A 23140-nucleotide genomic window follows, 5' to 3' on the forward strand; every position below is an offset into this window, starting at 1 on the left:
GCGGACAAGAAGGCAAAAAACATACTGTGTTCTGAGTGGTGTTGTGCTGTTTGAAGTTCCTTCCGTTTGCTTGGCACATGACATATCACTCGATATTGCCAAGCCGAGTGGTCACTTTGTCGGTTGAGGCTCGATCAACCACAACGCACCTTGTACCAAGTTTATCCATATCAACGGAATTCTGTCATGAATGAATGGACGACATGTGGTAAGGAACTGGAAATAAGGGATAGATAACTCTTCGTAAGCAGAAACGATAGAAGCAACCACTCGCCAAGATTACATTTTCGTCCGGCGTTGCAGTCATCCCCGATATAAACCTCTTGTTTGAATATATTGCTGCATAAGAGTCTGGGCAGATATAGACCAGTCGATTTAGCGTTGTAGACTGTGTGTTGTTGAAGTCTACACTATCGGGTTGCCTCTCTCTCACCCCGGCACGCGGCAGTCATGTCCATTTCTAGGGAGGCGAGTTTGCCCATGAATCTTCCTATAAAGGCGTAGTGCCGCTTGACAATATAATAAAGGTCTAACAAATCTTTCTATAAGACCCATGTATTGTCCAGCCTACTAACCTCAGCCATTCTATCAGAGGTCCTTCATAATCTGTGCATAAATAGTTGACATGTTTCCCCGCGGGACGACCGATGACCACAATCAGCACTTTCAACAGCACATATTGAACATATCGAAATCTTCCATCCTCAGACACGCCACTTCAAAACTGCCACTTAACAGATATGGAATACCTCGAAGCCACCCTCCTCTACACCAGGAGATCCATGAGCCTAGTCCGTCATTATGATTTGGTAGCGAGTGTTGGCACAGGCCTAAACTACCAAAACACACTGGATGTAGTAAAGGCTCATGCCCAGGTGACAGCTGAGTGTTATCTAATCTTAATAGGTGAGCATGACCTCGGTGAGATCAAAACCGCTCTCTTTGAAGAGATTCACGCCTGGACAGAATTCCGCAATCACGCTATCACCTATCTCAACAGATACAGAATTGTAGCGCAGTCGTATGCCTACTGCAAAGACGTACTCGACGAGGGCTCGTGGAAAGGGGCGAGTACGTGGTATGCCGATTATGAGCGTTGTGAGAAGGTCTTGACGGATTCAGAGGCCTATCTATTGAAACCAAAGTCGACCGTTAAGTCGCTCCTGAAGAAAGATAGTTTTGGGAGGAAGAGGAATGATTGCTGCGAAAGTGACACTGAGGCAGAGTAGCTAACATATTGGCAGTGTTGGGGGTGGAATCTCAGTACACGAGCCATCACCTGTCTTGACGAATAAATCGTGAATAGGAGATTGTAGATAAAGAAAATACCTGTAAATCTAGTACTCAATTTATCACCGATACAATATATACGAAGGTGCAAACGGTTCATATAGTAACTTGAAGCTCGAGTCGTGAAAATTCTGGGAGAATAGTGAACATAGAACGCGGTTTCAGCATTCCAAGCACCAATCACAAAATAAGAAAGATTATTGAAAAACAGCTGAGCACAGGTTCTACCACTTCTACTCTACGTTACAGCTAGCAAGTGGGGCCTCTCAAGAAAGAAAAGAGAGCGAGCCGTTAAAATCAGGTGGGTTAGGGTTGTGATTCCTTCTCTACGAGCGAACAAAGTTTAGGATATATTGCCAAAGGAAATGCACATCAACGTGTTCGGTCATAGAATGATGAAAATGGGGCATCCCGTCCGCTCTGCCATACCCAAGCATCATATCGCCTAGTTAGTACTGCAGTGGGTGACCATGTGGGAATCCTGGGTACCGAACTCTTTTTCATTTTTCTTTTGCTTGGCAGGGATATGATGGTTGCTCGGCTGGGCAACCCGATATGTATAAGCGCACCTTGGCAATGATTCAACCAAGGACAACATCCCTATAGCTTACCTGCTCGTTATCGAGATCAGAAGAGAGGAAAGCTGCCGTTCTTCCTCCAAATAACTGGTATCCAAGATAACGAACATCTTGCGTATTATTAACCCTACTTCCTAGATCACTTTATTTCTTTCAGGTATTTTGTTTGATAGATTCTGTTCTCTCCTAGCTTTTTCTGCTCTATCTGGTCTGTTCGCAGCTACTACTAGCTCGGTATAGAGATGTCGTTCTCAAATCTAGGAAGACCGCTACCGCAAAGATACCTCCGAATCGAGTCACAGTTATAGAGAACCCAGCAGAACAGACACACCCCAGACTGCTGTCCAAGGCAGCGTAGGTCGATCTTATATCAGATGTTTGTGTCAATTACAGGGCGACTAGCGTACGTAGATATAGTTGAAACGAGCTTTAGAACGGGGAATACAATCGAAATTAACTTAGCTCGAGTTCTTTCTGTCTGTCTTGGAGGAATGGCATAGAAACACCTATGACCATAGTAGTCAAATTGGTTCTCTACATTTGATGAAAGCGGTCAAAACTTTGATGTTAGTATCCAGGCTAATTTGTTCAAAAGCACAGGACTGCAGTACGCCACCAGTAATGCACCTCACCCAACGCACAAACATCAGTAACACACGTATAACGCAACCAGCCGCACAACGCGGTCACATTTTATGAACCTCTTCTTGTTTCAAGTCTTCTATTCCTGTGGAAGATACGCCTTTCAGCACAAGAAAGCACAGAGAAGCACCGTAATACACACTGCTTCACCTTTTCTGCTTTCGGAATTTCCCAAGCTGAAACTACGCGGAGTCAACAACTCTCCCTCTCAACTTCACTTCACTTGTAACAAAGGTCCACATCTGATCTTGCAAAGTCGAACATCCTGGTACATTCCGGCATCGACTAAACAAGCTATTTACCAACTCATCACCTGTTTCCTGATCTCACTCCGTCCGTCTTCCAAACATTGTCCAGCCCGACGGGGTCTCCACTATCAGTGAATACATTCTCCAACACTATCACTGTCTATCATCGGAAGAAAAATAGGTATGACATCATAATATTCTGCATTCCTCTCCATCCTATATACGAGTTATCCTTCCTCACCATCGCGCAGAACAGCCGGGATGTTTGCTCTCCAGGAAGAAAGCATGCCCAACCACAGTGCCACCAATACACTCGATGGGGCGATGGACAGCAACAGAGATAACCCCAAGGCTATCTCTTTTCCTCTGGCCATTGGAAACAATCCTCCGCCCTATCAAGCAACCGCTGAGGATGGTGAGGAGAAGAAAGATGAAGATCAACAGCACCACGCCAAAGTCACCTCCGAACAGGACCAGCTCTATTCCGACAGCTCCGCGACCTACACAGCAAGCGACAATGCAGACCGCATGACCAGCGAGAGCTTGTGGAACAACAGCAGTGACAGTTCAGCCCATACGGAGGCCTACCCCTCCTCTCCTCCCCCAATGCCAGACCTGCCTGACGACACTGCTCTCGAGGCCCAGCTTGAAGCGTTCCTGCAGGCCCGCATGCTCGCCATCCGCGCCATCCGCGGCCCCCTCCCCACAAACTACGAGCACCTCGACTTCTACTCTCCTGGATATCAGCCCGCCCCACGCTTCCAATTCCAGATGAAGCCCAACGGCTACCTGCCACTGTCGCAGATTCGACGGGATCTTTATATCCTCAATGCGATCTACCCGGAGCATTGTAACCTGTTTGTTCTGATCCTTAAACTCTTTGACAAGTGCGATCCGCAGGACGAAATGGTGCTAAGGACGATCAACGCGTTGCCGCATATGAGATATCTGGTGGGGCTTTGTAGAACCTGCTTTTTGGTGGTGGGAGGTGGGAGTGTTTGTTGTGGGCAGGTGATTCCGGAGTAGGTGGTGGTCGGAGGGGTTTCTTGAACTCTGCTCCGGGTTTTTGTCATTCCCGTTGGGTGAATAGGATGCTAATTGTGGGGGAAACTGTCGATAAAATTGTGCTTTTGGTCAGGCTGGAAGTTTGGTTTTGAGTATCACGGGTTTCCTGCCTACTACTAGGCAAAGATCGGGAAAAGATCTGTCGAATTATCTTTTTACCTTCTTGAATCTCTATCTTTTCTGTAACTCTGCCTTAGTTTTAAACTAGTTATCAAAAGATCCTCGAAGCCTCTCAAAATGTTTTCCTTCGAAAAATATGTGATTCCTATTGGCTTCCCCGCATTCCCCTAATATATACCACAGCCTTGTCCAATCTCTATTGCTATACCTACGTAATCCACGGAGGTGGACGTAGGTCGGCAGACAACATAAGGCCGAGTGTATCAATGCGCAGGGTTAATCTTTTATGTCTACTACTTTCAATATTATATCATATTTTATACCTCCGAGAGGTAGCTAATAGTGTCCCTTTGTTTTCGTGTTATTGTAATTCTGTCGTCGGTCAATAGGCGTAGAAGTATACTAACCATCAAAGTCAAAACGTCGCTTTGACCCGTTCCCCGTCAAACGGAGGCGGACATTGATTAATAACATTCGTTGAGTCTTCTGTCCTCACTCATTCTTCTTGAAGTTTTCTCGGCAGCAACACCTCTTATCACTACATTTAACTCTAAACCACAACTACCCAACCACAACCTTGAACAGTGCGCTCACAAATTGTGCAGCGGCCTACCTTGTCACTCGCCATCACTGAAGTATCTATTCCACTCGGAACAATCTATCGAACTTCACCTACGATTCGCAGAGATGTTTCTCCTTACCTCCGAGGTCCTTCCTGGAGACCTCACCATGGACGATGTTCTCATTGTATCTTTCCTCCGCCACCACCCTGAGTGTCCGTGCTCCGACAGATCGTACGAGTTCACTGAGACCCCCACTGAGCTCGACGGAGCGATAGTTGGTACCTGTGTCGTAAAATGCGGAGGAACCCTGAGTTTTCATCTCCGGAACGAATACATTGAGAATCAGCAACAGCAACGCCTTTCCACTACGCCAGCGCCCACAGCCGAAAGTCCTGTTAATATTTCGAAGACTCCCGCGCCATCTGATACCGAGACGTATCCGTCTACTATCGCAACAGAAGCGGCTTTTCCGTTCCTTGATGGTCCGCACCTCCGCATCGACGCTTCGGGACTTGGAACTACTCGCGGCCCTGACTATATGCAGCTCAATGCCGAACTCGAACTCCCCAGCTGCTCTGATTATTCACGTCACCAACACTGCTCACTGCTTTGGCTACCAAAGCGTTGCTCGGTTTGCCATCAGCTTTTTGCTGCACGGAGCGCGCCAGCTAATGCCTGCTTTCCCGAAAGTGAGGCTGTGGGTCAGCTTCTCTATGGCACGGATGGGTTGGTGTATCATTCATGCGGGCCCATCCACCTCGGAGTCTTTCGGAGGTCTCAATAGTGATTTGAAAGAATTAAATTCCTCCGGGTATATTGCAAGATATGAGAAGGTACACACTTCTACATGTCTTCTTTATCATCCTCTCAGCCTATTCCTCGTTTTCTAATCGTTCTTAGGATAGCAGTGCGGAGCGTAATTGAGCTGTGAAACACTAATCTGAAAGTTTCCTTTCTCTCGCTGTAATACGTCCATGGAACCTATGCGATTGGGAGCGTTGGTCTGTTTTACTTGATAAGATTCCCTTTCATCTACTTCACTTCTTAGATTTTGTTAATCGTATTGCCAATTTCATATGCCGCATCTATCATAGGAGTTCCGATTTTATCGTGGTGATCTTCCTACTAATCAAGCAGGCCTAGATGCGGGTCTTACTTTGTAACAACTGAAAGATTAAGTGATACTTATGAGACAGATAGAATAAAAGGCGGATAATTTCTTCTATATAGAAAGACAGTTAGAAAATATCTCATTATATGTATCTCAACTTGGCAACAGACCTTTGAGAAGGCGGAATGCAGCAGTGAACGATGAGGACAATGATGTAGTAGGTAGCGGTAAATTCTTAAAAGCTACCAGCGCCGTCTTCAGGCAGGATGGGATGGTAACAAAGCACTTTATGTCATCTATATTGTAGTCTCATTAGCAGATTTCCACAATAAATGAAGCATGAAGATTCACAGGTGTAATCCAGTACACACCATCTGTCCTAACTTCTCTTTGCTCAGGGTTTGCATGAGAGCAGCTTTTGTCTCGTCAAAGGTGACGTGTTTGACATTCTCCTCTCTCAGTATAAGCTTGACATATTCATTTACGTCTTATCAGATGCCGATAACTGAAGAGATAAATGCAGAATATTGTAAATAATCAAGAATGAAACACGTTGAGTGTTGAAGTGGTGAAGTTTCATGTCTGGGTAACGAGGATAGACAAGTGTTATAGTCGCGCATATGTACCAGTTGCCAAGCCTCTCTGTGGTCTCTCTGAACCGACACAAGAATCTCTTACGTTACCGAACATACTTCCCATAGGTAGGAATACGTGATTAAACACAGGTTGATTATTCCGAACCCATTTTTACTCCTATCGCCGATTTTTCCCACTTGGTTCTCAAATTCACTCAGACTTTGTATTCTCGTCTATATCAAGAAGTGTGTGTTCTCATTTCCAGTATTTAGGCACCAGATATGGCGGATTTAATCTTTCACTTTACTTCATGAATTCCCCCAACCTCGAGGCATATCGTCTTCCTCGTAACTCCCTTTGGCTTTGCCGTTGCAGATGCAAGCTTTAATCTCCAACTTCATAGAGATCTCTAAACCCTCATACAGCTAGAATGTCAACAACTGGTAACTCTCCCATCTGTCATGTTCTTCGCCCATACTGACTAGAACGACAGATAGATCTCACCTCGTCCGTCAAGTGCTACATTCAATCAAAATCAAAACGGTCTAGGGTAAAATACCACTCGAAAAAGTGGAAACTAGCTGATTGCTACTCTTCCCAAGTTCTTCTGGAGGCCGGTGCCAGCGCTTGCGATCGATGACCAGGCAGTTGGTGAAAAACCCACTCAAGGTTTTCGACACATTCCTGCAAGTGCAGCACACAAGCCAACCAATGTTTGAGCTGCCTCCAGTACCCTTTCTTCAGGCGCAATGACTATAGGTGCTGTTTCTTGGGCTTTATTATTTGTGGATACCCGTCTTGTCTCCCGAATGCTAACTACCTCCTACTGCCGAGCTTCTTCTCCGTAGGGGGATGAGCGTCCGCAGAGAGGATGATTTGCCGCAAATCAACGTTTAATTGTAGGATACATTCCATTAAAATTAACTCCAGTCACATGTAAGCGTGCGTTGGTACTTGGTTCTTAAATACTAAAGTCGTAGTGCAGAACACCGGAATCGAGTGATATGCTATGACCCCAGAGCTCTGAACCAATAGGTAGAATACTTCCTTATCAGCGCTTATTAGGGTTAAACATCAACCGCAGGCATGTCTGATTAAATAGTATCTGGGAAGTGAAGGTTTATTCATGAGTGCGCGTCAGTAACTTTCAACACAATTATCTTATTCAGGCCATAGCTCATTATATCCTCGCGAGGATCACACTTTGCTACGGATCACACTCTGCTACTTGAGCTGTTCACTAAGAAATATCTCAAGATTCACGGAGGATTAAATTACCTTCATTCCCCACCTATTTACGAATCATATCTTCGTCCTTTTTCAAGTTTGTGAAATTCGCGGTTGTTGTTGGTCTCAGCTCGCACCTAATGTAGTTAGCGTTACTTCAGTTGAGCCTCATCCCACCCACCCCTGCGCAGAGCCTCACGTAACCCCCACAGAGCCTCTTTCAACCCAACACACCACACCACACCACACCAACAAGCCACCAACACAGAACCAGAAACCCAGCTATCTGCCGATGTCTAGCCGTATCGAAGCTTCGAAATATTAAAAACGAGCTAAATGATCGCGTTACAGAGGGACTAGCAGCTAAAACGATTTCTTCCCTGACGCTCTACGCAGCATCGAAGCTCTCCACGGATGAGCTCTTTCTCCAAAGTCGGTCGTTGTGCTTATATGTGGTTTTTTTATGGAGTTATTGATGACTAAGGATGTATAGAGAACGAATTAACGACCAAGGATTCTTCTCATTTATTGTGCGGGAGAATATAAGGACAGAAAGGGCTGAACAGGCTTGGAAAAATTCTTTTATTTGTAGAGCATATAGCTATCGAGGAATAAGAAGAAAAATAGAAACAATAACAAGAAAAGTATCAACCTTTCCCCTCGACACAATACCCCACGCTTAAAGAATACTAATACTGCCAAATCACAGCCTTAAAGAATGCTAATACAGGTATAAGCTATGCAGGCAGTAGATGTGCTCGGTCGACTCATCCTCCAAGCCCTCATACCATACCAGTTGCCAAACCATACCCCCCAATCCCGGATACCACCCCCTCTTGGACCTCCTACTCGTGCCTAACCCTCACCTCACAGCACCTCGTACCCGGCTCCCTCCACCTCGTGCAAACCGAACACTGCGCCATCCCCTTCTGCCTCGCCATCACCGCCTTGCGCTGATCTTCAACGGCCTTGACATCGCCAAACACCGCGGGATTCCTCCTATACGTGGCCTGACGGATGCGTTCGCGCTCGAGATACTCATATTGGCGGGCGCGCTGGTCGGCGTTGAGGTCTGTGCCCTCTGGGTATAGAGCTGGTGGCTGGAAGCAGCCGTTGTTGAGAGTACTTGGCGGGCTTCGGGGAGCGTGACTTCCGCTCGCGCCATCGCTCGCGTTTCGCTTGCCGGTGGGGGAGAAATGGGTTCCATTGAAACCGACAGGCGGTCTCCGGCCTGGTAAGCTCGCGTTGGGAGAGGCGAATGGCATGTTGTAGCTTTTGCGGTTACGCACTGCGTAGTGACCAAAGCTTGTATCGGCGTCGGGGCTGGTTTCGTCCTGGTCTGAGTCGCTGCTCTCGGAATACTCCATAGTATCGGGGATTATTGAGTAACCGCCTTTATCCGCCGGGGGTGGGCTATGGAGAACAGTTGGTCTCTTGTTTCGCTCGATTCCCCTGACCGTGTGAGTTCCCATAATTGGGCACCTATCATCGATATCGTTTTGCTCAAAAGCAGCAACTCTTTCCAAAACACTTGCTTCAAAGGTCTTCGGAGAAGGACCTGCACTTTGCTTCTTCTTCTTCTTCTCAGCTTCCTCGATGGCCCGCTTCCTGGGCGACCTTTTGATATCAATCAGCCTTTGCTTTGGCACTGCCTTCGTGGCCGCCGCAGTAACTCTGACCGCTTTCTCTTTCGCCGCAGCAGCCAGAATCTCTTTTTCATTTTGCTTTCTTGCTGCTGTTGCACGAAGCTCCTCTTCTAGTACTTGTTGTGCCGTTGTGAGTGCGGGACGGGCAACCACCCATGCGAAGTCCGGTGAAAGGGAGTCCGCGGTATTGTGTAGTGAAAGACTACTAATCATTGATTCCGCGGAGTATTGGCTTATAGCAATCTTACCAGCCGGTACAGCAAGTGCAGTTGACATTCTACCTCCTGTAGGAGTCGGGGTCGATGGACTAGCGGTATGCCAGTCGTATTCCGAGTAGTGACTACCTGCTCCTCTAGAGTGCTTCTCGCGGCGGACAGAAGAGGATTCCTCATCGGGTTGAGATGGTAGGGGCTGGAAAGTAATTAGCGCAGTTTAACCAAACATGGTGCGGGAATGTTCCTACTTTGACATGGTAGCTCGTTTGCTCTAAGCTATACTTCCTCGGAGTATGGGCTCTCTGTGGTAAGATTTGTTAGTAAAGTTCATAGCTGTAGAGGAGGACACGAGAGTTTCATACACGCATGGGGTATGAGACATAGTCACTCATTTTATATTCCGGCACCAGCGGCGGTGGTGTACGTACTTGGGACACCTTCCTAATAACTAGAGGCCGCGGAACCTTTGAAGGGCTTTTGTTCTATTCTGTCTGTCAGTTAAAATCTTCTTTATTATCCTTGTTAATGTTGCAAACGAACCGCAAAACTCTCAAATACACCCGTAATCTTGTAACCTTGCTTGCCGTTTGGGCGTTTAAATGATTGCTGATTCATTGTTAGTCACAGATCATTGAATGTTTATGAAAGGGGACCGTACCGGTGCGATAGTAAACTGGGTGTAAGGCTTCGGCTCTTGACTGGTGAAGTAAGGAGACCTGTCGCCCTCGCTTGCAATCCGCCGGTGAGCAGACTTTGCGCGAAGATTCTGTTTTATTTTAGTTTCTCGCTTTGATAATGCAGGACACAAAGAGATTAAGGTACATACCAGAGCGTTCTCTGTTGGAAGACTTGCTTTCTCTCTGAGTGGGGTGGTTGTGAAAGGGTCGTCGTCGTCGTAGAGCTGCGGGAGTGTTAAAGGTTTGGTTCACGAAGTGGGAATTTATAAATGGATACCTCAGGCTTTGGGGGCTTGGCATAATCGTCCGCAGGATCATTCTTATTTTCCCTCACTGTTTTTTCAGAATGCATGTCATCATAGTCTAGCCCCACCCCCGGCCTATAATTGAGGGTCTGGCACATGTTAGCTGGGGTCAACGCCAAGGAATACTAGACTCCTGCATACTTCAGGTTGATAGTTGAAGAAAAAGTCGGTCAGTTTTCTAGATGTGAGAAGACCGTCTGGGAAAGCTTCGCTGGACTCAAATCTCAGAGAGGAAGCAATTGAGCTGTTGTCTGAGTCAAAAGACCTGGCTTCAGCACCGGCAGTCTCCTATATTTGTCAGTAGGGTAATGTGCATAGAGTAAGAAACAAAGTCCCGTACAAGATAATCAAATGAGCCGAAGCAGGGTGCGGAAACAGTCCTATTTCCCCTGTCAAGATAGTCCTAAATAACCGTAAGTCTGTGAACATGCGTGCTATTTTATTTTTTCAACACGTACTATATCCCGCGAGCCAGTGGCTTCAGATTGGGAGGAAGTCTGATACACATTGCTTCTCAATTTCTCAGGCCAATCCCAATCCATGTCCTACCACCCGTTAATCCAGGAGAGAGAGTGAAAAGGATGAGGATTATCTACATGTTCTGTTTCATCATTTGTGGAAGGAGCCGTCACAAAGCTGCTCGCTCTGTCCTCATGGATAATTAATGGCTGATTAATTATCCATTGTTCATGCAAAATTCGCAATGAAATTTCGCTAATGGGAGATTGAATGAACTAAGTTTAATTAGGTACAGGCTGTACACTACTTAGAATAATCCTGATGGGGAATAACTACTCTAGATTCTTCCCCCATTCCTGGACCCAATGATCTGTCAAGTACTCTGTACTTGCGGTGGGGATGTTGTAGTTGTACCACCTGGGCTTCGTGCGGGGGGAGTTCTATACCATTAACAGAAGTATTCCCTGTATAGCCTCCATCCAGGTCATCATTAGGTTTCTGTACTAATTCCGGTGGCTGAGCTGCTATTGAACCAATCTGTGAAAGGCTCGCTCGCTGGTTGATCTTTAGTATGGATAATAAACCACAAGGAACTCAATCACTTACCAGAGATCGCTCGTCATCGGCGTCCAGACTTCTTGAGCGACGAGTGCGAACAAACTCAGCTCTGTGAGCAACATGATCCTATACACTACGATTAGATGGCGAAGGCAGATTTTGAGTTAATTGTCTGTACCTGTGTAGTGTGATAAGAAAACATAGGATTGGCTGTAGGTACCCGCGAATTCTTACGGCCCCTTCTCCTATTCCCCACCGGAAGTGGTCTCGGACGGTACTCCTCCTACCTCATCGTCAGCTTGATCTCGTATGCTCTCATGAACCGCAGGGACAACAAACACATACGTATGCTGTTATCGCATCCATGGACGCTTCCGAAGGCAGGTAGTAATTTTCTTTACTTGGCGTGAGATTTCCTGCGCGAGGGAACTCATTTAACTCTTCACTCTCGGAGTAGGACTCACCGGAGTATTCGTACTCCGCCGAATCAACATCTGATGGAACGTTGGACGGGGTTGGGGATGCTCTGGACCGCGGAGGAGCAAAAATACTTGAAGAAGGATATTTTCTTGACTAGAGTAGTGTCAGTTGATTGGTACAGCCGATTAAGTGGGAAAAGAACTGACCTCCGGCCCTATACCCTCACAGTCGACATTTCGGTTGCTTGCAAACCCCATCTCATTAGTATTTATGGAGCTTGATGACCTTGAGCGACCATACGACATCCTGTTCCCATAGCTAGTTCCATGGTGTTCAATAAGATCAGAATCGTTGATAGTGAATTTGCTTGATAATATGGGGCCATCGGTGTTACTCCCATTCCCATATCTCAGATCGACATTCGTTTGCTTTGATGTACCATAGCGACCCCGGGTCCGTTCTTCTGATAGCTCAATATCTCTCGGGTACCTTAGACTAGAAGCACTCTGATAACTCTGAGGTCTCCTCGGGGTTCGGTCGTCAAATTGGCGTCTTCTGCTCTTACTCACAGATCTTTTGTTGTAGTGCGAGGAAGAATTGGAAGAATGGTAGCTCTCAGTCTAAGTCAATTTTAGTAACGCAATAATACTAATAATTGAGGAGATATTCCATGTACGTACATCATTTGATGGACGCATAGTGTGTGGAGCATTCATACGATCAAGCGATCCACTTCTTCCACTCCCGTACGCAGGGATGTTTTCATCATGAGGATAAGGATGACGGACATTAAGCATAGGAGGCTGAGAAAGAAGTATTAGTATAAAAGGAAATATCCCTTGAGGTACAAACCGCAACACTTACATCTCGAAAGGGATTCATGGGTCGTCTTCCTGTAACGAGACCCGCCAAATCACCCCTTGGCCTAAAATTCCCAGATTGATTACCGTATCTCGCAGAAATTGGAGGAGGATTAGAATGTTGAACCTAGTATGAAGGGATCAGTAAATGACAGAGAGTGTTAAAGAGTATGTAGATATATGTAGACATACATAATGCGGGGGGTACGTGGCATTTGGTGCATTAGCACGCTCCCTAGAGCTGTTCCTTTGGTGTGTAATTTGACTATCGTACGAAGAGGATGGTTGGGGATGAGTAAGGTTTCCCGGCTAGTGAGAGCCAATTAACCTATATTTCTATAAACTGCGGAGAGAACGGCAGTACTTACGTGCCGGGGAGGGGGCATATGATGCGGTGCATGAGGATGATCTCTGAAAGCGTTCTGTCTCCCAGGACCAAAACCTCTTCCTCTACTCGACTGCTGCTTCCCATTAGACTGAACTCGACAAGCAAGGACCAGAAACAGACATACCACTACACCCTCACTTACAGACCGGTCACTCGGCCCTCCATTCTGCGGTCGTCTCAGGGAAGCAGAATCCAGCGATTCCATCAATTCCGATCCCAGAAGCGTCGTGTACGATGATTGCTTTGTAGTGGATGATTGCCGCGAGCGGACTGACGATGAACTTCGATTCCCTGACCGTGAAGACTCTTGAGATGAGTTCGCGCCTGGCATCACTGGATAAGGGCCGTCCATCCTTGGTTGGTTGAGTTGGCGCCAGTAGGAGCGGGACGTTGAGGATGTGTGGGTTAGTGTTGGGACGAGGTCGTTGTCGCACATTGTTGCAACTGTGTCCTGGGTGCTGGCGTGATAGTTTGTGATGGAAAACGCGCACGTGTGTCATGAAGCGCGCGTGAAATGAGAGAAAAACACCACCACGAGGATGGAAAGAGATAAAATAATTTGAGGATAATATTATTTGATGGAAGGTAGGGCTGCTACTCCGAGCACCCCCCTCTTGATGAAACAGGTCGTTTTCTCGAGTTGATGATCCGGAAGTGCGAGTGATGGATGGTGACAAAAGGAAGGGAAGAAAGGTCGGAGAACTTCAGGAGGAAACAGGACATCACCGTGTTTCAATTGCGATCGTGCGGTCTCGAATACGCTCATTGGGGTTGCGTGATAGAGAATGTCTACTCTAAATTATACGACCAGGGTTATGCTGCAGGGATATGGTCGAAACGTGGGGGTTCTCATGCAGGAAGAAACACTGAAGCGTTACTACAAAGTGTTTTATAGATGGATGCCTGTGCGATAACTCTCACTATGACCGGAAGTAGTGTGATGAGCTGTTAAGAATGGATCGTATACTGCGTGAATGTCTTTGATGCTTTCGCTGGTGGAGGTGCTGAGGATGATTTCGAGAACGGTGATAATCAGCTGGAGCTCTTAGGAATTCCATTACCCGAGGGAACATTAACTTTGAAGAATATGTGACAGGAAGGGCCTCGATCCATATTATCAGGCCGAGAGTGGAATGAATTAAACAAAAAAAAAAAAAAAAAAAAGCCGAGTGGGTGAAATGCCGCTACGAGTGATATCCTATGAAGCATCAATTATCCCCTCTCGCTATATCAATTGGATAAAACATACGGGAAATTACTGCGTTAAGTTACATTTCGTAGTCGACAGACCCATTCTCAAGGGTAGACTGCACAAAAAAGAGGTTTAATGCCCACCTTGACACGCGTGATCTTATCTAATCTAATCTCGATCTTGGCCACGCTGATTTGCGAATTCGGCAAAGCTGAGCAACAAGAAGCAGCACAGTCCCTAGCAATCTTAGAAACGACTTCATCCTCTCTCTTGCAGTAGCCTACCTCTTATTTGTCGACACTCCGGAAATCACTTCCTCCCTGTTTCGGTCCTTGTCAAGTACTTTACCAACAGCGCTGCCAGCTTTGTGACACTTGCTTGACCTTTGGCCAGTAGAGTCTTCGTCTTCAGTAATCTTCAGCGTCTCTTCGCCTATAATAAGCTAAATGATAACCGGCACCTCCACCACCCACAGCAGTCCTTGGCCTAAGCTTGGTATGCTCTATTATTCTTAGTTTTCACCGCGAGGTGTCAGGAAGTTTGAAATTAGGTTTATCGGCAAAGCAACCGTTTTTATCTTCCTTACATAGTAGCCTCTCAAATATTCCTTGTATTTCCCTCTTGCCCGTTCTGTCGGGTTGTGGTCTCCATTGATTCGTTCAAATATTTTGCATCTCAGATCTCTTAGCAGGGAGAGCGTAGTGTGGGTGGATCGCTCTATCGAGTATTCTGAGTAATTGTGGCGAGACTGGAATGCTCGAGTTCCTGCTCGCCGCCAGAAATATCGTTTTCGGAACATCTGATTGCAGTAAGCCTCGACCTTTCTCGATAATATAGGCGTCTACACCAACCTGGAGAAGAATGGATTTGGGCTCCGGAGGTCTCGGTGAACTGACAGCGGTCTTTATTCCTCTCTAATGCCGCCGAATAAGCACTACTTTGCGCTTAGCATTATTTTCTTCTTATCGTTGTTACCTCTTCATTTATGTTTCTCAAATCTTCGACCATTTCGGCTTTCATCCTATGCCATCTTACTCCGGTGTTATTTTCTCGCTTTCTTCTCAGATGGTCTCAAGGCCTTATCTCTTTACTTCTCTCCCCATGTTCTTTAACTTGAGTAATCTGCCCTTCGATCACCCTGTAATTCTTTCTTGCATATTGATGAAGATTTGGCGGCCCCTAGGCCTCGGTGGTATATAGATGCTACGGGCGAGCTCCTCCAGTGAAATAGATAAAATGTGGAGTGTGGAGAAACTCGGTGGTATGGTCGCGGTGATAGCCGGCGGGGAAGTGTAGTTTAAGGTCCTGTGGGAAAGGTAAATGTAGTCTCTGTGCAGTGTTCGCTGAAAAGAAAGTTTAAAATGTAGATTTATATCCAAAGACATGTTGTCAGTAAACTACGGTGTTGTGAAGTGCGAGGATGAGTTTCTCTCCGGTTGTCTTCAGGGTTAGGGCTGTCTACTTGGCCGGGGTTGGTTCTTGGTGTGCTTTGACAACCAGAAAACGACCAACAAACACCTACAGCTCATAACATTTCCAAGAGGTTCTGCGCTCGCTTACTTCAACGAACTCTTGTAGGTAAAGCTCATGTTCAGTCAGGTTGCTGATGTGGAAATAAAAGGAACATCAGCGCACAAATAAAAAAGTACAAAAGGTAGCATTGATGGTCCAGCCATATCTACTACCCCCACCCCCGGGTTGAACCCTTAGCCTCCTGTAATCGAAGGGGGTCCAACCTCACGGTGTCCGTCCGGGGGCGAGTGCTAACCGTTAGGCCACACTCGCCATGTGTGATAGTGGACTGGGGCGGTATTTGAACGCCAAGGTTACTGTGAGTGCCAAGGATTTTCCTTGTAGGAGCTTTACCATTTCAAGAGCACACCGGTTGGTCTTCGAACCTAAGATGTGAAACCTCATGCAAAACACATCAGACGTTCAGCCTTTTGATTATCACGCATTTCTAGCGGATAAACTTAAATCTTCGACTCTTACTCTCTTTAGGACAACGTGTGGATACTTAGTTTATGAGCCTGATGACCTGCTCCACCATCAACACTGTCCGTCGCACACCCCCCTTCCACAGCGTACTGTCTCAGGTCAGAGTATATCGAAACAGCTCGTCGGCTCATCTCGGCCATCTCTAGAACACTCCTCTAAGCTGCTGTGAACTGTGCTGCTATAGTATATATTGCGCTCTCATCAGGTAGAGGTAATACTACGAGGGGGATTTATTCTCCGGTATTACCAGCATCATCAACATTACATACTCTAGCCTCTATAAGGGAGACTATTATTATTATTACTTAACTAAGGTATGCTGGGGGAGATAACGGTGGTGGAGAGTACGGTGTGAAGGGATTGACGGTCACTAAGGCTCCTTCTGTATGATCCATGAGAGGCCAATACTCGGGAAAATCTTGTTTTAGTTTGGTGAAATGGGCTGTTTCAACCTTTGTCTATCGCAAAAAGAGGTGAGACGTCGTATTTCAGAAGCAGCGACTCACAGCTTTTCATTCATGTCGTCGGGAAGGTTAAGCTGGATAGTTTCCCCTCGGCACACGAGGAGCTAGATGTCGGACAGCGGTGGTCCAGTCTGGCCTTAGAAGAGAGATTCAGTGTGGGTGATAGTTTACCAAATAAGCGGTATGAAAAAGAGAGTGTTGTCTGCAACCCCAATAATGGCATCGCTGAGGCTTCTCAAGATTCAGTCTCTAGTGAATCTGTCCTTTAACCCCCGTTGACCTACATCGATACCTCATGCCGGAGGTGCCGCCGATGTTGAACCAAATTATTCTCCTTCCGAGCAAGATGAGGGTGGGCTCAGTCACTCAAATACCCACCGCTAATGGGAAACAAGCCTTTAGGTGAAGCATAGGAACACCTAAGACCTTCTAGCTTTTCTTGATCGGGAACAGACTATGCCGCTGTCCCTTGCAGGCATCGAATGAGAGTTCTTCATCTAGAACTTCGAAGGCTTAGCTACACCAAGTTACAAAGGTTTTAGTTTCTAGTGCGCACCACTAGAAATCACGTTGATAGCCCTATCTGATGGAGTTATGTATTAACCTGCAGATGTGGCGCGCGACAACCGCAGTCTTAACAAAAGCACATCGGATGACCCCGGCGAAAGCGATGAAGCTCTCAATAACAGTGCTCTCCGCGCTGTAACACCGATGCCTGGAGACTATTAAAACTAGATATATGTCCTTCTCCCCAGTTCCCAGCTGGTCGGGGTGTATTGATTTACTTGGACCCCCGACGGTATAACTTCCCTGACCCCCGGTGGAAAGAATATTCTTTCTAAGGCCAGCTTTCTGAGGCCAGCACCGATAAATACCACGCACAATGATACCCATGTCCACATCTATGAACTCTCAACGGGTGAGCTCCCTAGTGTTACGTGTTTCGTAAAAGGTGAAGTGCCAAAGCTCCGGATAATCGAGTGATATTACATAATTTACAATCCGGGAAATGCTTTGTAATTGCTAGAGCAGCTAGGTATAGCGGAGTATAGACCGCATAGAAAGCCGGAGAAATTTACGGGCTCGATAGAGAAGGAATAGTGTAGGTATTAAGAGAAATGTATCTTTTCCGTTTTACCGCTTTCGTCATCCATAACATCGACCCACTGATAGACACGCTCCGGGCATCAATAAAACAGGCGTCCGCGGCGCTCTATATATTGCGAGTTGCCAAAATTAACCGGACGCTCTACTACAACCACCCAAACCAAATAGGCCAGAACAACTAACCTTTTAAATGCCTGCGACTGAGCCATATTAAAACCTGAGGTAATGCAAGCATAGAGAATTACAGACATAACATCTCTTGACTTTTCCAGCTGTGGTTGTGTTGCAAGGCGATGTTGAAGTTGCATTCCCATACTAAATTTGGTTGTAACGCAGTGTCCGGTTAATTTTGGCAACTCGCAATACATAGATCAATATGAACACAACAACATCAAAATCTCCAGAATTGTATTCTTTCAGTCGTTCATTCGGCTTTGCACTCTTGACCTTGAAAGATATTCCTCCATCACCGGTCACAACGATGTTCTAGTCCAACACCCACAAATGCACGCTAATAAGAGCAGAAATATCGGAGGTGTTCGACTTGAGAGCCGCGAGAAATGAAATTCGCTGTTCTCCTTAAGAGTATTGAAATGTTGGGAAAAGTGTAATGCTGATGCTCAGGGACATCGAGTGATATCCCATGATTATTGTGTCATAAAACCTTTGCTCCAACCAATGGATTAGTCCGCTTCAGTCTAGGTTATAGAGGCTGTGGCAAATAATAAAACTTAAACGCAGTGAATCAACCTAACTTGCCACATAATAATACAGTACCGTTTAATAAAACACCCCTTCCAATCACACACCCCTTCCAATCACACACCCCTTCCAATCACACACCCGAATATCACATTCCTTTACTATGTGCCGAACAGGGAAACATTTTCTTTTCTTAGAACCTTGATTGTTCAGCCATTGCGACGTTCCTCTATAATTGTTGATGTGTTCCAGTGCAATGATGAATAATGATATAATTGAATTCTCCTCCAGGCGCTGTGATATCTTTCGTCAGGGCTACAGACATTCATTAGTGGTTTCACGGATGACGGGATCGCGTATGAAATGATCTTCCAGAACATATGGCCTCTCCTGATAGAAAACGTTGATACGGAAAACGGAAACATGCTTTATTATTGGATTCAATTCTTCAGTCATAATATATGTGAGGTTGATGCCACCGGCAATAAAATCAAGCTCACAGGTAGTCTCGTACCCAGCCCGTTACTTGCAGCAAGCTGCCACAGTACAGTCTGGTGCTATATCTTCCCGACAAATGTCGGCCGACACTCTTGTCGGCCTCTGAAATGTGATATCGGGCTCAGAATTGTGATGTAGGGGCCCGACTTGTGTTATAAAGGCCGACAATGTGATATAAAGGCCGACAATGTGATATGAGAGCCGACAATATGATATAGAAGGCCGACAATATGACATGGAAGGTCGACTTGTGATATAAAAGCCCGAAATGTGATATCGGGGTCAGAATAAACCTTAATTTTGATGTTGGAAGCTAAAAAGGTTTATTTTTTGTATGTAAATGAGTCCGACAGCCACCCCGACAGCCGGCACCCCATACAAAAAGAATTCACCCAAGTCGGGGAGATATAGCACCAGCCCATCCTGTGCAAGCATGGAAGTAGACGGGTTGGGGACGAGCCTAGCTCACAGGCTGTCGCCAAGCAACCAACCCCGCAGAAAATGCAAAAAGACAAAAGAGTTCGGTACCCAGGATTCCCACATGGTCACCCACTGCAGTACTAACTAGGCGATATGATGCTTGGGTATGGCAGAGCGGACGGGATGCCCCATTTTCATCATTCTATGACCGAACACGACAGAAAGCATAATCATAGCAATTTATCCACGTTTGTCGTGCAAGCTCATTGTATGGACAGCGATCGGCGAAGCCCTCCCCCTAAAGGATTCGGGTATTTCCTACTCCTAAGAGCCCTTCGCCCGAATGGTCTCGAGAGTCCTAAGAGAAAAACTTCGGGCACTGTGATTGAACATATCTCACTTGAGCGCTACAGTTGGAAATATTTTCATGTTGTGTAGGGTTAGAGTTACATGCATGGTGGGGTTGTCACCACATTCACAACGGTGCAGCAACACTTGATCAACCGACAAAATTTGTACAGACTTACCAGCACTATGCGCGCAGAGATACGCGCCTTGAGAAAGAAAACAGCTCCAACACCTCCGCTCTAAACTACAGCCCCTGTGTGTGTGCTTCTAAAAACCGAAGCTACGAGGTGTCACCAGAGCCAGAGCTACAAGGGATGCTGTGGCTGCTGCCGGCGCGGGTGTTTGTTCGGCGAGCCTGGGGATTTCTTGTTCAGTTGTGGGTGGTTGATAACTAACGGTGTGGTGTTCTTGTTAGTGCGAGACCTATCCGGAGGATCTTTTCAAGCGGGCTTTCATCGATATTAATGGGAGTTAATGGGACGGAAGACGCCTACCATATTTGGGGCCGGGGGTGATGGGGCCACTTCTTGGAGCTGGGGACGGCGTGCGCTCTATCAAGAACCAATCGGCAATGCGATTGCTCGTACCATGATGAGGCAGCTGCACCTGAGGAGCTGGGCAAGTTTTTTTTTCTGGGCCAGGGTGATCTTGGGGAGGTGGTGGATTGCTGCCCCATTTGCGGATGCTATGTACCATCCACCACGAATATTGTTATATCGTACTAATGCAAGAGATGTAGAGCAGTGAGATGTTTCAGACATCCTCGCTTTAGAACTAGGTAATTAAAATAGAGATAAACTCGACGGATGCTGGGTCTGAGAGTTCTCTCGACCGCCTTACCCCAAAGTATCTCGAAGGTAAGAATGGACAACTACGACATCACAAGCCACGATCGCAATTGTGCAGGGCGACTGGCCTGGATGAGTGCTCAGATTTCATATTGGTGTCCAAACTACAAATGATTCTCGGAGTACTGGCTCACATGATTCTCGGAGTACTGGCTCACAAGCCCCAATGATGTATCTGTTCCATTACGCTCGAAAATGTCTGCCAAGTAGAATGCCCATCCAACAGTGGTGGGGAATAGCCGAAGTGTCCATTAGATGGGATACCCACTTGATGTACGTCCGGTGAATAGATAATTAATATCTCCGAATTAGACGAAACAAAAACGCCATCACCGATCTTCCTTACTCGACTGAACTATGGCATTCCCGCAAGACTGGGATGTACCCTTTCAGTGCAATTCATGAACCATATATCTACATGTTCTACTATCCACTTGCGCTATGTATCACCGGTTATACTATGTAAAGGCTGGGTGGTTGTGTTACCTAAAATCAAGGTTTTTACATCTCCCGTTCTCAGATCTCTCCGCCGTCACGTTCTCAACATCCACCCTTTTGTCCTTTTCGGGCTGAGGCATCCTACATATCATCGACTTCAATCTACAGCTATATCATAATAATCGGAACCACTAGAATTGCAAATACCATCATTCCTCCTTCTCATCTCAGCACAATCTCCTCCCTTCACAACATCCGCTCCCTCGTCTCCGTACAACTTCCAGTTTCTTAACCTCCCCTAAATATCACCTGGCTAGGAGTTCCAATAAGCTGCTCAAGATGTTGATATATATTGTTCTAATCCTTCTCATAATCTACTACTATTACAAACTCTGCGATCCCCCCGTTCCTGGGTGTCAATGCCTCTGTGCTCTTTTCGAGTAAAGCTCAATGTTCTGAGTTGCGTGGCACTTCCGGAGGTAAGAATTCACTGCTTGAAGGTGGTTGTTACTGCCCGTGGAAAAAAGCAATGCTAATGACAGGAGTAGGTATCCTATATTTGCGTGGTCAATTTTATCGACCCCAGGAGCTCGGGCGTTTGGGGGGGGGGGGGGGGGGGGCTGAAACGCATACTCTCCAGTAGTTCCTGAACTGTCGATCATACGCTTAAGGTGGTCAAGATGTACGTAAGTTCTCGGATGAGTGTATCCTGGTTATCAAGAAAGATATAGGCTAGATCTACGGCTGACATCGTTCCTGTTCTCGCTGTAGATCGAAAATAGTAGGGGCTCATATAAAAGAAATCGGTAGAAAATAAAGAATGATTCAAAATAGAGAGTAGAATGTGCAGAAATAGAACGGGCGAAGGATCATATCAGTCTTAGTCTAAGTCAACTGCCGTCGTTGATGAAGCATACGACGGGACATGAACAAGTGGAAGGAAAATTGTAGCAGCGTTTTAAATGCATATATGATTAGAGGCTGTGCTATGATTCTCAACTGCTCTCACGACCTCACGGCATTATGATTTTCCAAGAAAGCGAAGCAAGAGCTAAACCTAGGAAAAAGGCTTAGGCATGAACTCCGAGTTTGTTCTAGTCGTCTTGTATTTCGTTGCTGAGTTTTGAGAAGCTCCCGCGGAGATTCGTACCACTTCTCGTTCCCTCGGCCAAACCACCAGAAACTCCGGTGTACAGACATACGGCTGGGTTTGCATTCATCTCCCCTCGGTCCTGAATTTCGTTTTTTAGCTATAGACGCCGTCGTTAAGTCTTCTATGAACTATTGGCCAGAAAGGAGAACTCATATCAATGGGGAAGTGATCACCTTCGCTATCTGAGCTCGATCGATCTCCCTGTGTTGGAGGTTCAATTTTTTCTCGGTGATAAGATCTTAAGAGCTACTTTAACGCCCGAATGGGTGTTTTTTTAAGCCTTATTTTAGGCTTATATAAGCATGATATTTGCCTGTTTTGACGATTTTCTCTTATTCTTTATAAGGTCCTTATTAGACTATGGTTTTGATAATCTTAAAATATTTTAAGCTTCACTGGCTTGATCAGTCTTACTTAAGGTATTTGTGAAAATAAGGCTGAATAATGTTTATTCGTGAGATCAGCATGATAGCCTGGTAGGTATGCTTTTACACTTATTCGCCATAGTGAATTTCAGAAATGAAGTTTTTATTAATACTGAATTTAATATGTACATTGATTTAAGACAATCTATTTAACCCGCCTACCTGCCTACCTGCCTATCGACCTATTTTGCTCAATTGGGTGGATTTGGTGCTCGATTTGGTGCTGTATTTGGTGCTGTATTTGGTGCTCGATTCGCTGCTGCTGCTGCTGCTGCTGCTGCTAGGTTCGCTGCTGCTGGATTCGCTGATTAGCTCATGTTTTGATATTAATTTTGATGATTGGGAGATGGGGGGGGGGAGATGGTTAGGAGAGTAGAGGGGACGGAGGTGATAGAGAGGTAGAGGGGAGGGTATTAAAGAACAGATGGAAGAACACGGTTTAATATTTGCTAAGTGCCTAACCCTAATCCAGCCTTAGCACCCGTAAATGCCTATAATTCTGACGGATTTTACTAATTCTTATTTATTCGATAAATCTAATACCAGAAGAGGTCTTTGAAGAGCTTGATTTAGAGATAATGCTGAGCAAAATGTCATAC

At 46.0% G+C, this 23140-nt stretch overlaps 6 protein-coding genes across 6 annotated transcripts; 4 read left to right on the forward strand and 2 right to left on the reverse strand.

Moving 5' to 3' along the window:
• Nucleotides 1-740: 740 nt before the first annotated feature.
• On the forward strand, nucleotides 741-1229 carry H6S33_011028 (uncharacterized protein; the record flags this gene model as incomplete). Its single annotated transcript, XM_044842413.1, has 1 exon — nucleotides 741-1229. One exon carries the CDS (start codon nucleotides 741-743, stop codon nucleotides 1227-1229), a length of 489 nt encoding a protein of 162 aa, XP_044696958.1.
• Nucleotides 1230-2242: 1013 nt separating this feature from the next.
• H6S33_011029 (uncharacterized protein) lies at nucleotides 2243-3784 on the forward strand (the record flags this gene model as incomplete). Its single annotated transcript, XM_044842414.1, has 6 exons — nucleotides 2243-2271; nucleotides 2337-2397; nucleotides 2464-2475; nucleotides 2542-2641; nucleotides 2891-2939; nucleotides 3010-3784. 6 exons carry the CDS (start codon nucleotides 2243-2245, stop codon nucleotides 3782-3784), a joined length of 1026 nt encoding a protein of 341 aa, XP_044696959.1.
• Nucleotides 3785-4630: 846 nt separating this feature from the next.
• Nucleotides 4631-5430, forward strand: H6S33_011030 (uncharacterized protein; the record flags this gene model as incomplete). The annotated part of the gene is made up of 3 exons (XM_044842415.1): nucleotides 4631-5232; nucleotides 5291-5339; nucleotides 5407-5430. The coding sequence occupies 3 exons, from the start codon at nucleotides 4631-4633 to the stop codon at nucleotides 5428-5430; spliced, it is 675 nt and encodes a 224-aa protein (XP_044696960.1).
• A 215-nt stretch (nucleotides 5431-5645) lies between these two features.
• On the reverse strand, nucleotides 5646-6197 carry H6S33_011031 (uncharacterized protein; the record flags this gene model as incomplete). Its single annotated transcript, XM_044842416.1, has 4 exons — nucleotides 5646-5728; nucleotides 5788-5913; nucleotides 5989-6032; nucleotides 6103-6197. The coding sequence occupies 4 exons, from the start codon at nucleotides 6195-6197 to the stop codon at nucleotides 5646-5648; spliced, it is 348 nt and encodes a 115-aa protein (XP_044696961.1).
• A 2068-nt stretch (nucleotides 6198-8265) lies between these two features.
• Nucleotides 8266-13384, reverse strand: H6S33_011032 (uncharacterized protein; the record flags this gene model as incomplete). The annotated part of the gene is made up of 20 exons (XM_044842417.1): nucleotides 8266-9477; nucleotides 9530-9583; nucleotides 9644-9763; nucleotides 9822-9887; nucleotides 9940-10047; nucleotides 10108-10182; nucleotides 10236-10352; nucleotides 10405-10551; nucleotides 10604-10666; nucleotides 10722-10808; nucleotides 11137-11277; nucleotides 11329-11406; nucleotides 11501-11563; nucleotides 11626-11853; nucleotides 11907-12320; nucleotides 12381-12503; nucleotides 12565-12687; nucleotides 12753-12869; nucleotides 12929-13021; nucleotides 13091-13384. The coding sequence occupies 20 exons, from the start codon at nucleotides 13382-13384 to the stop codon at nucleotides 8266-8268; spliced, it is 3723 nt and encodes a 1240-aa protein (XP_044696962.1).
• A 6372-nt stretch (nucleotides 13385-19756) lies between these two features.
• Nucleotides 19757-20152, forward strand: H6S33_011033 (uncharacterized protein; the record flags this gene model as incomplete). The annotated part of the gene is made up of 3 exons (XM_044842418.1): nucleotides 19757-19763; nucleotides 19819-20021; nucleotides 20093-20152. The coding sequence occupies 3 exons, from the start codon at nucleotides 19757-19759 to the stop codon at nucleotides 20150-20152; spliced, it is 270 nt and encodes an 89-aa protein (XP_044696963.1).
• Between the last annotated feature and the right edge of the window lie 2988 nt (nucleotides 20153-23140).

Source organism: Morchella sextelata (assembly GCF_020137385.1).
Source record: "Morchella sextelata strain SCLS chromosome Unknown scls_5, whole genome shotgun sequence".
Lineage (NCBI taxonomy): Eukaryota > Fungi > Ascomycota > Pezizomycetes > Pezizales > Morchellaceae > Morchella > Morchella sextelata.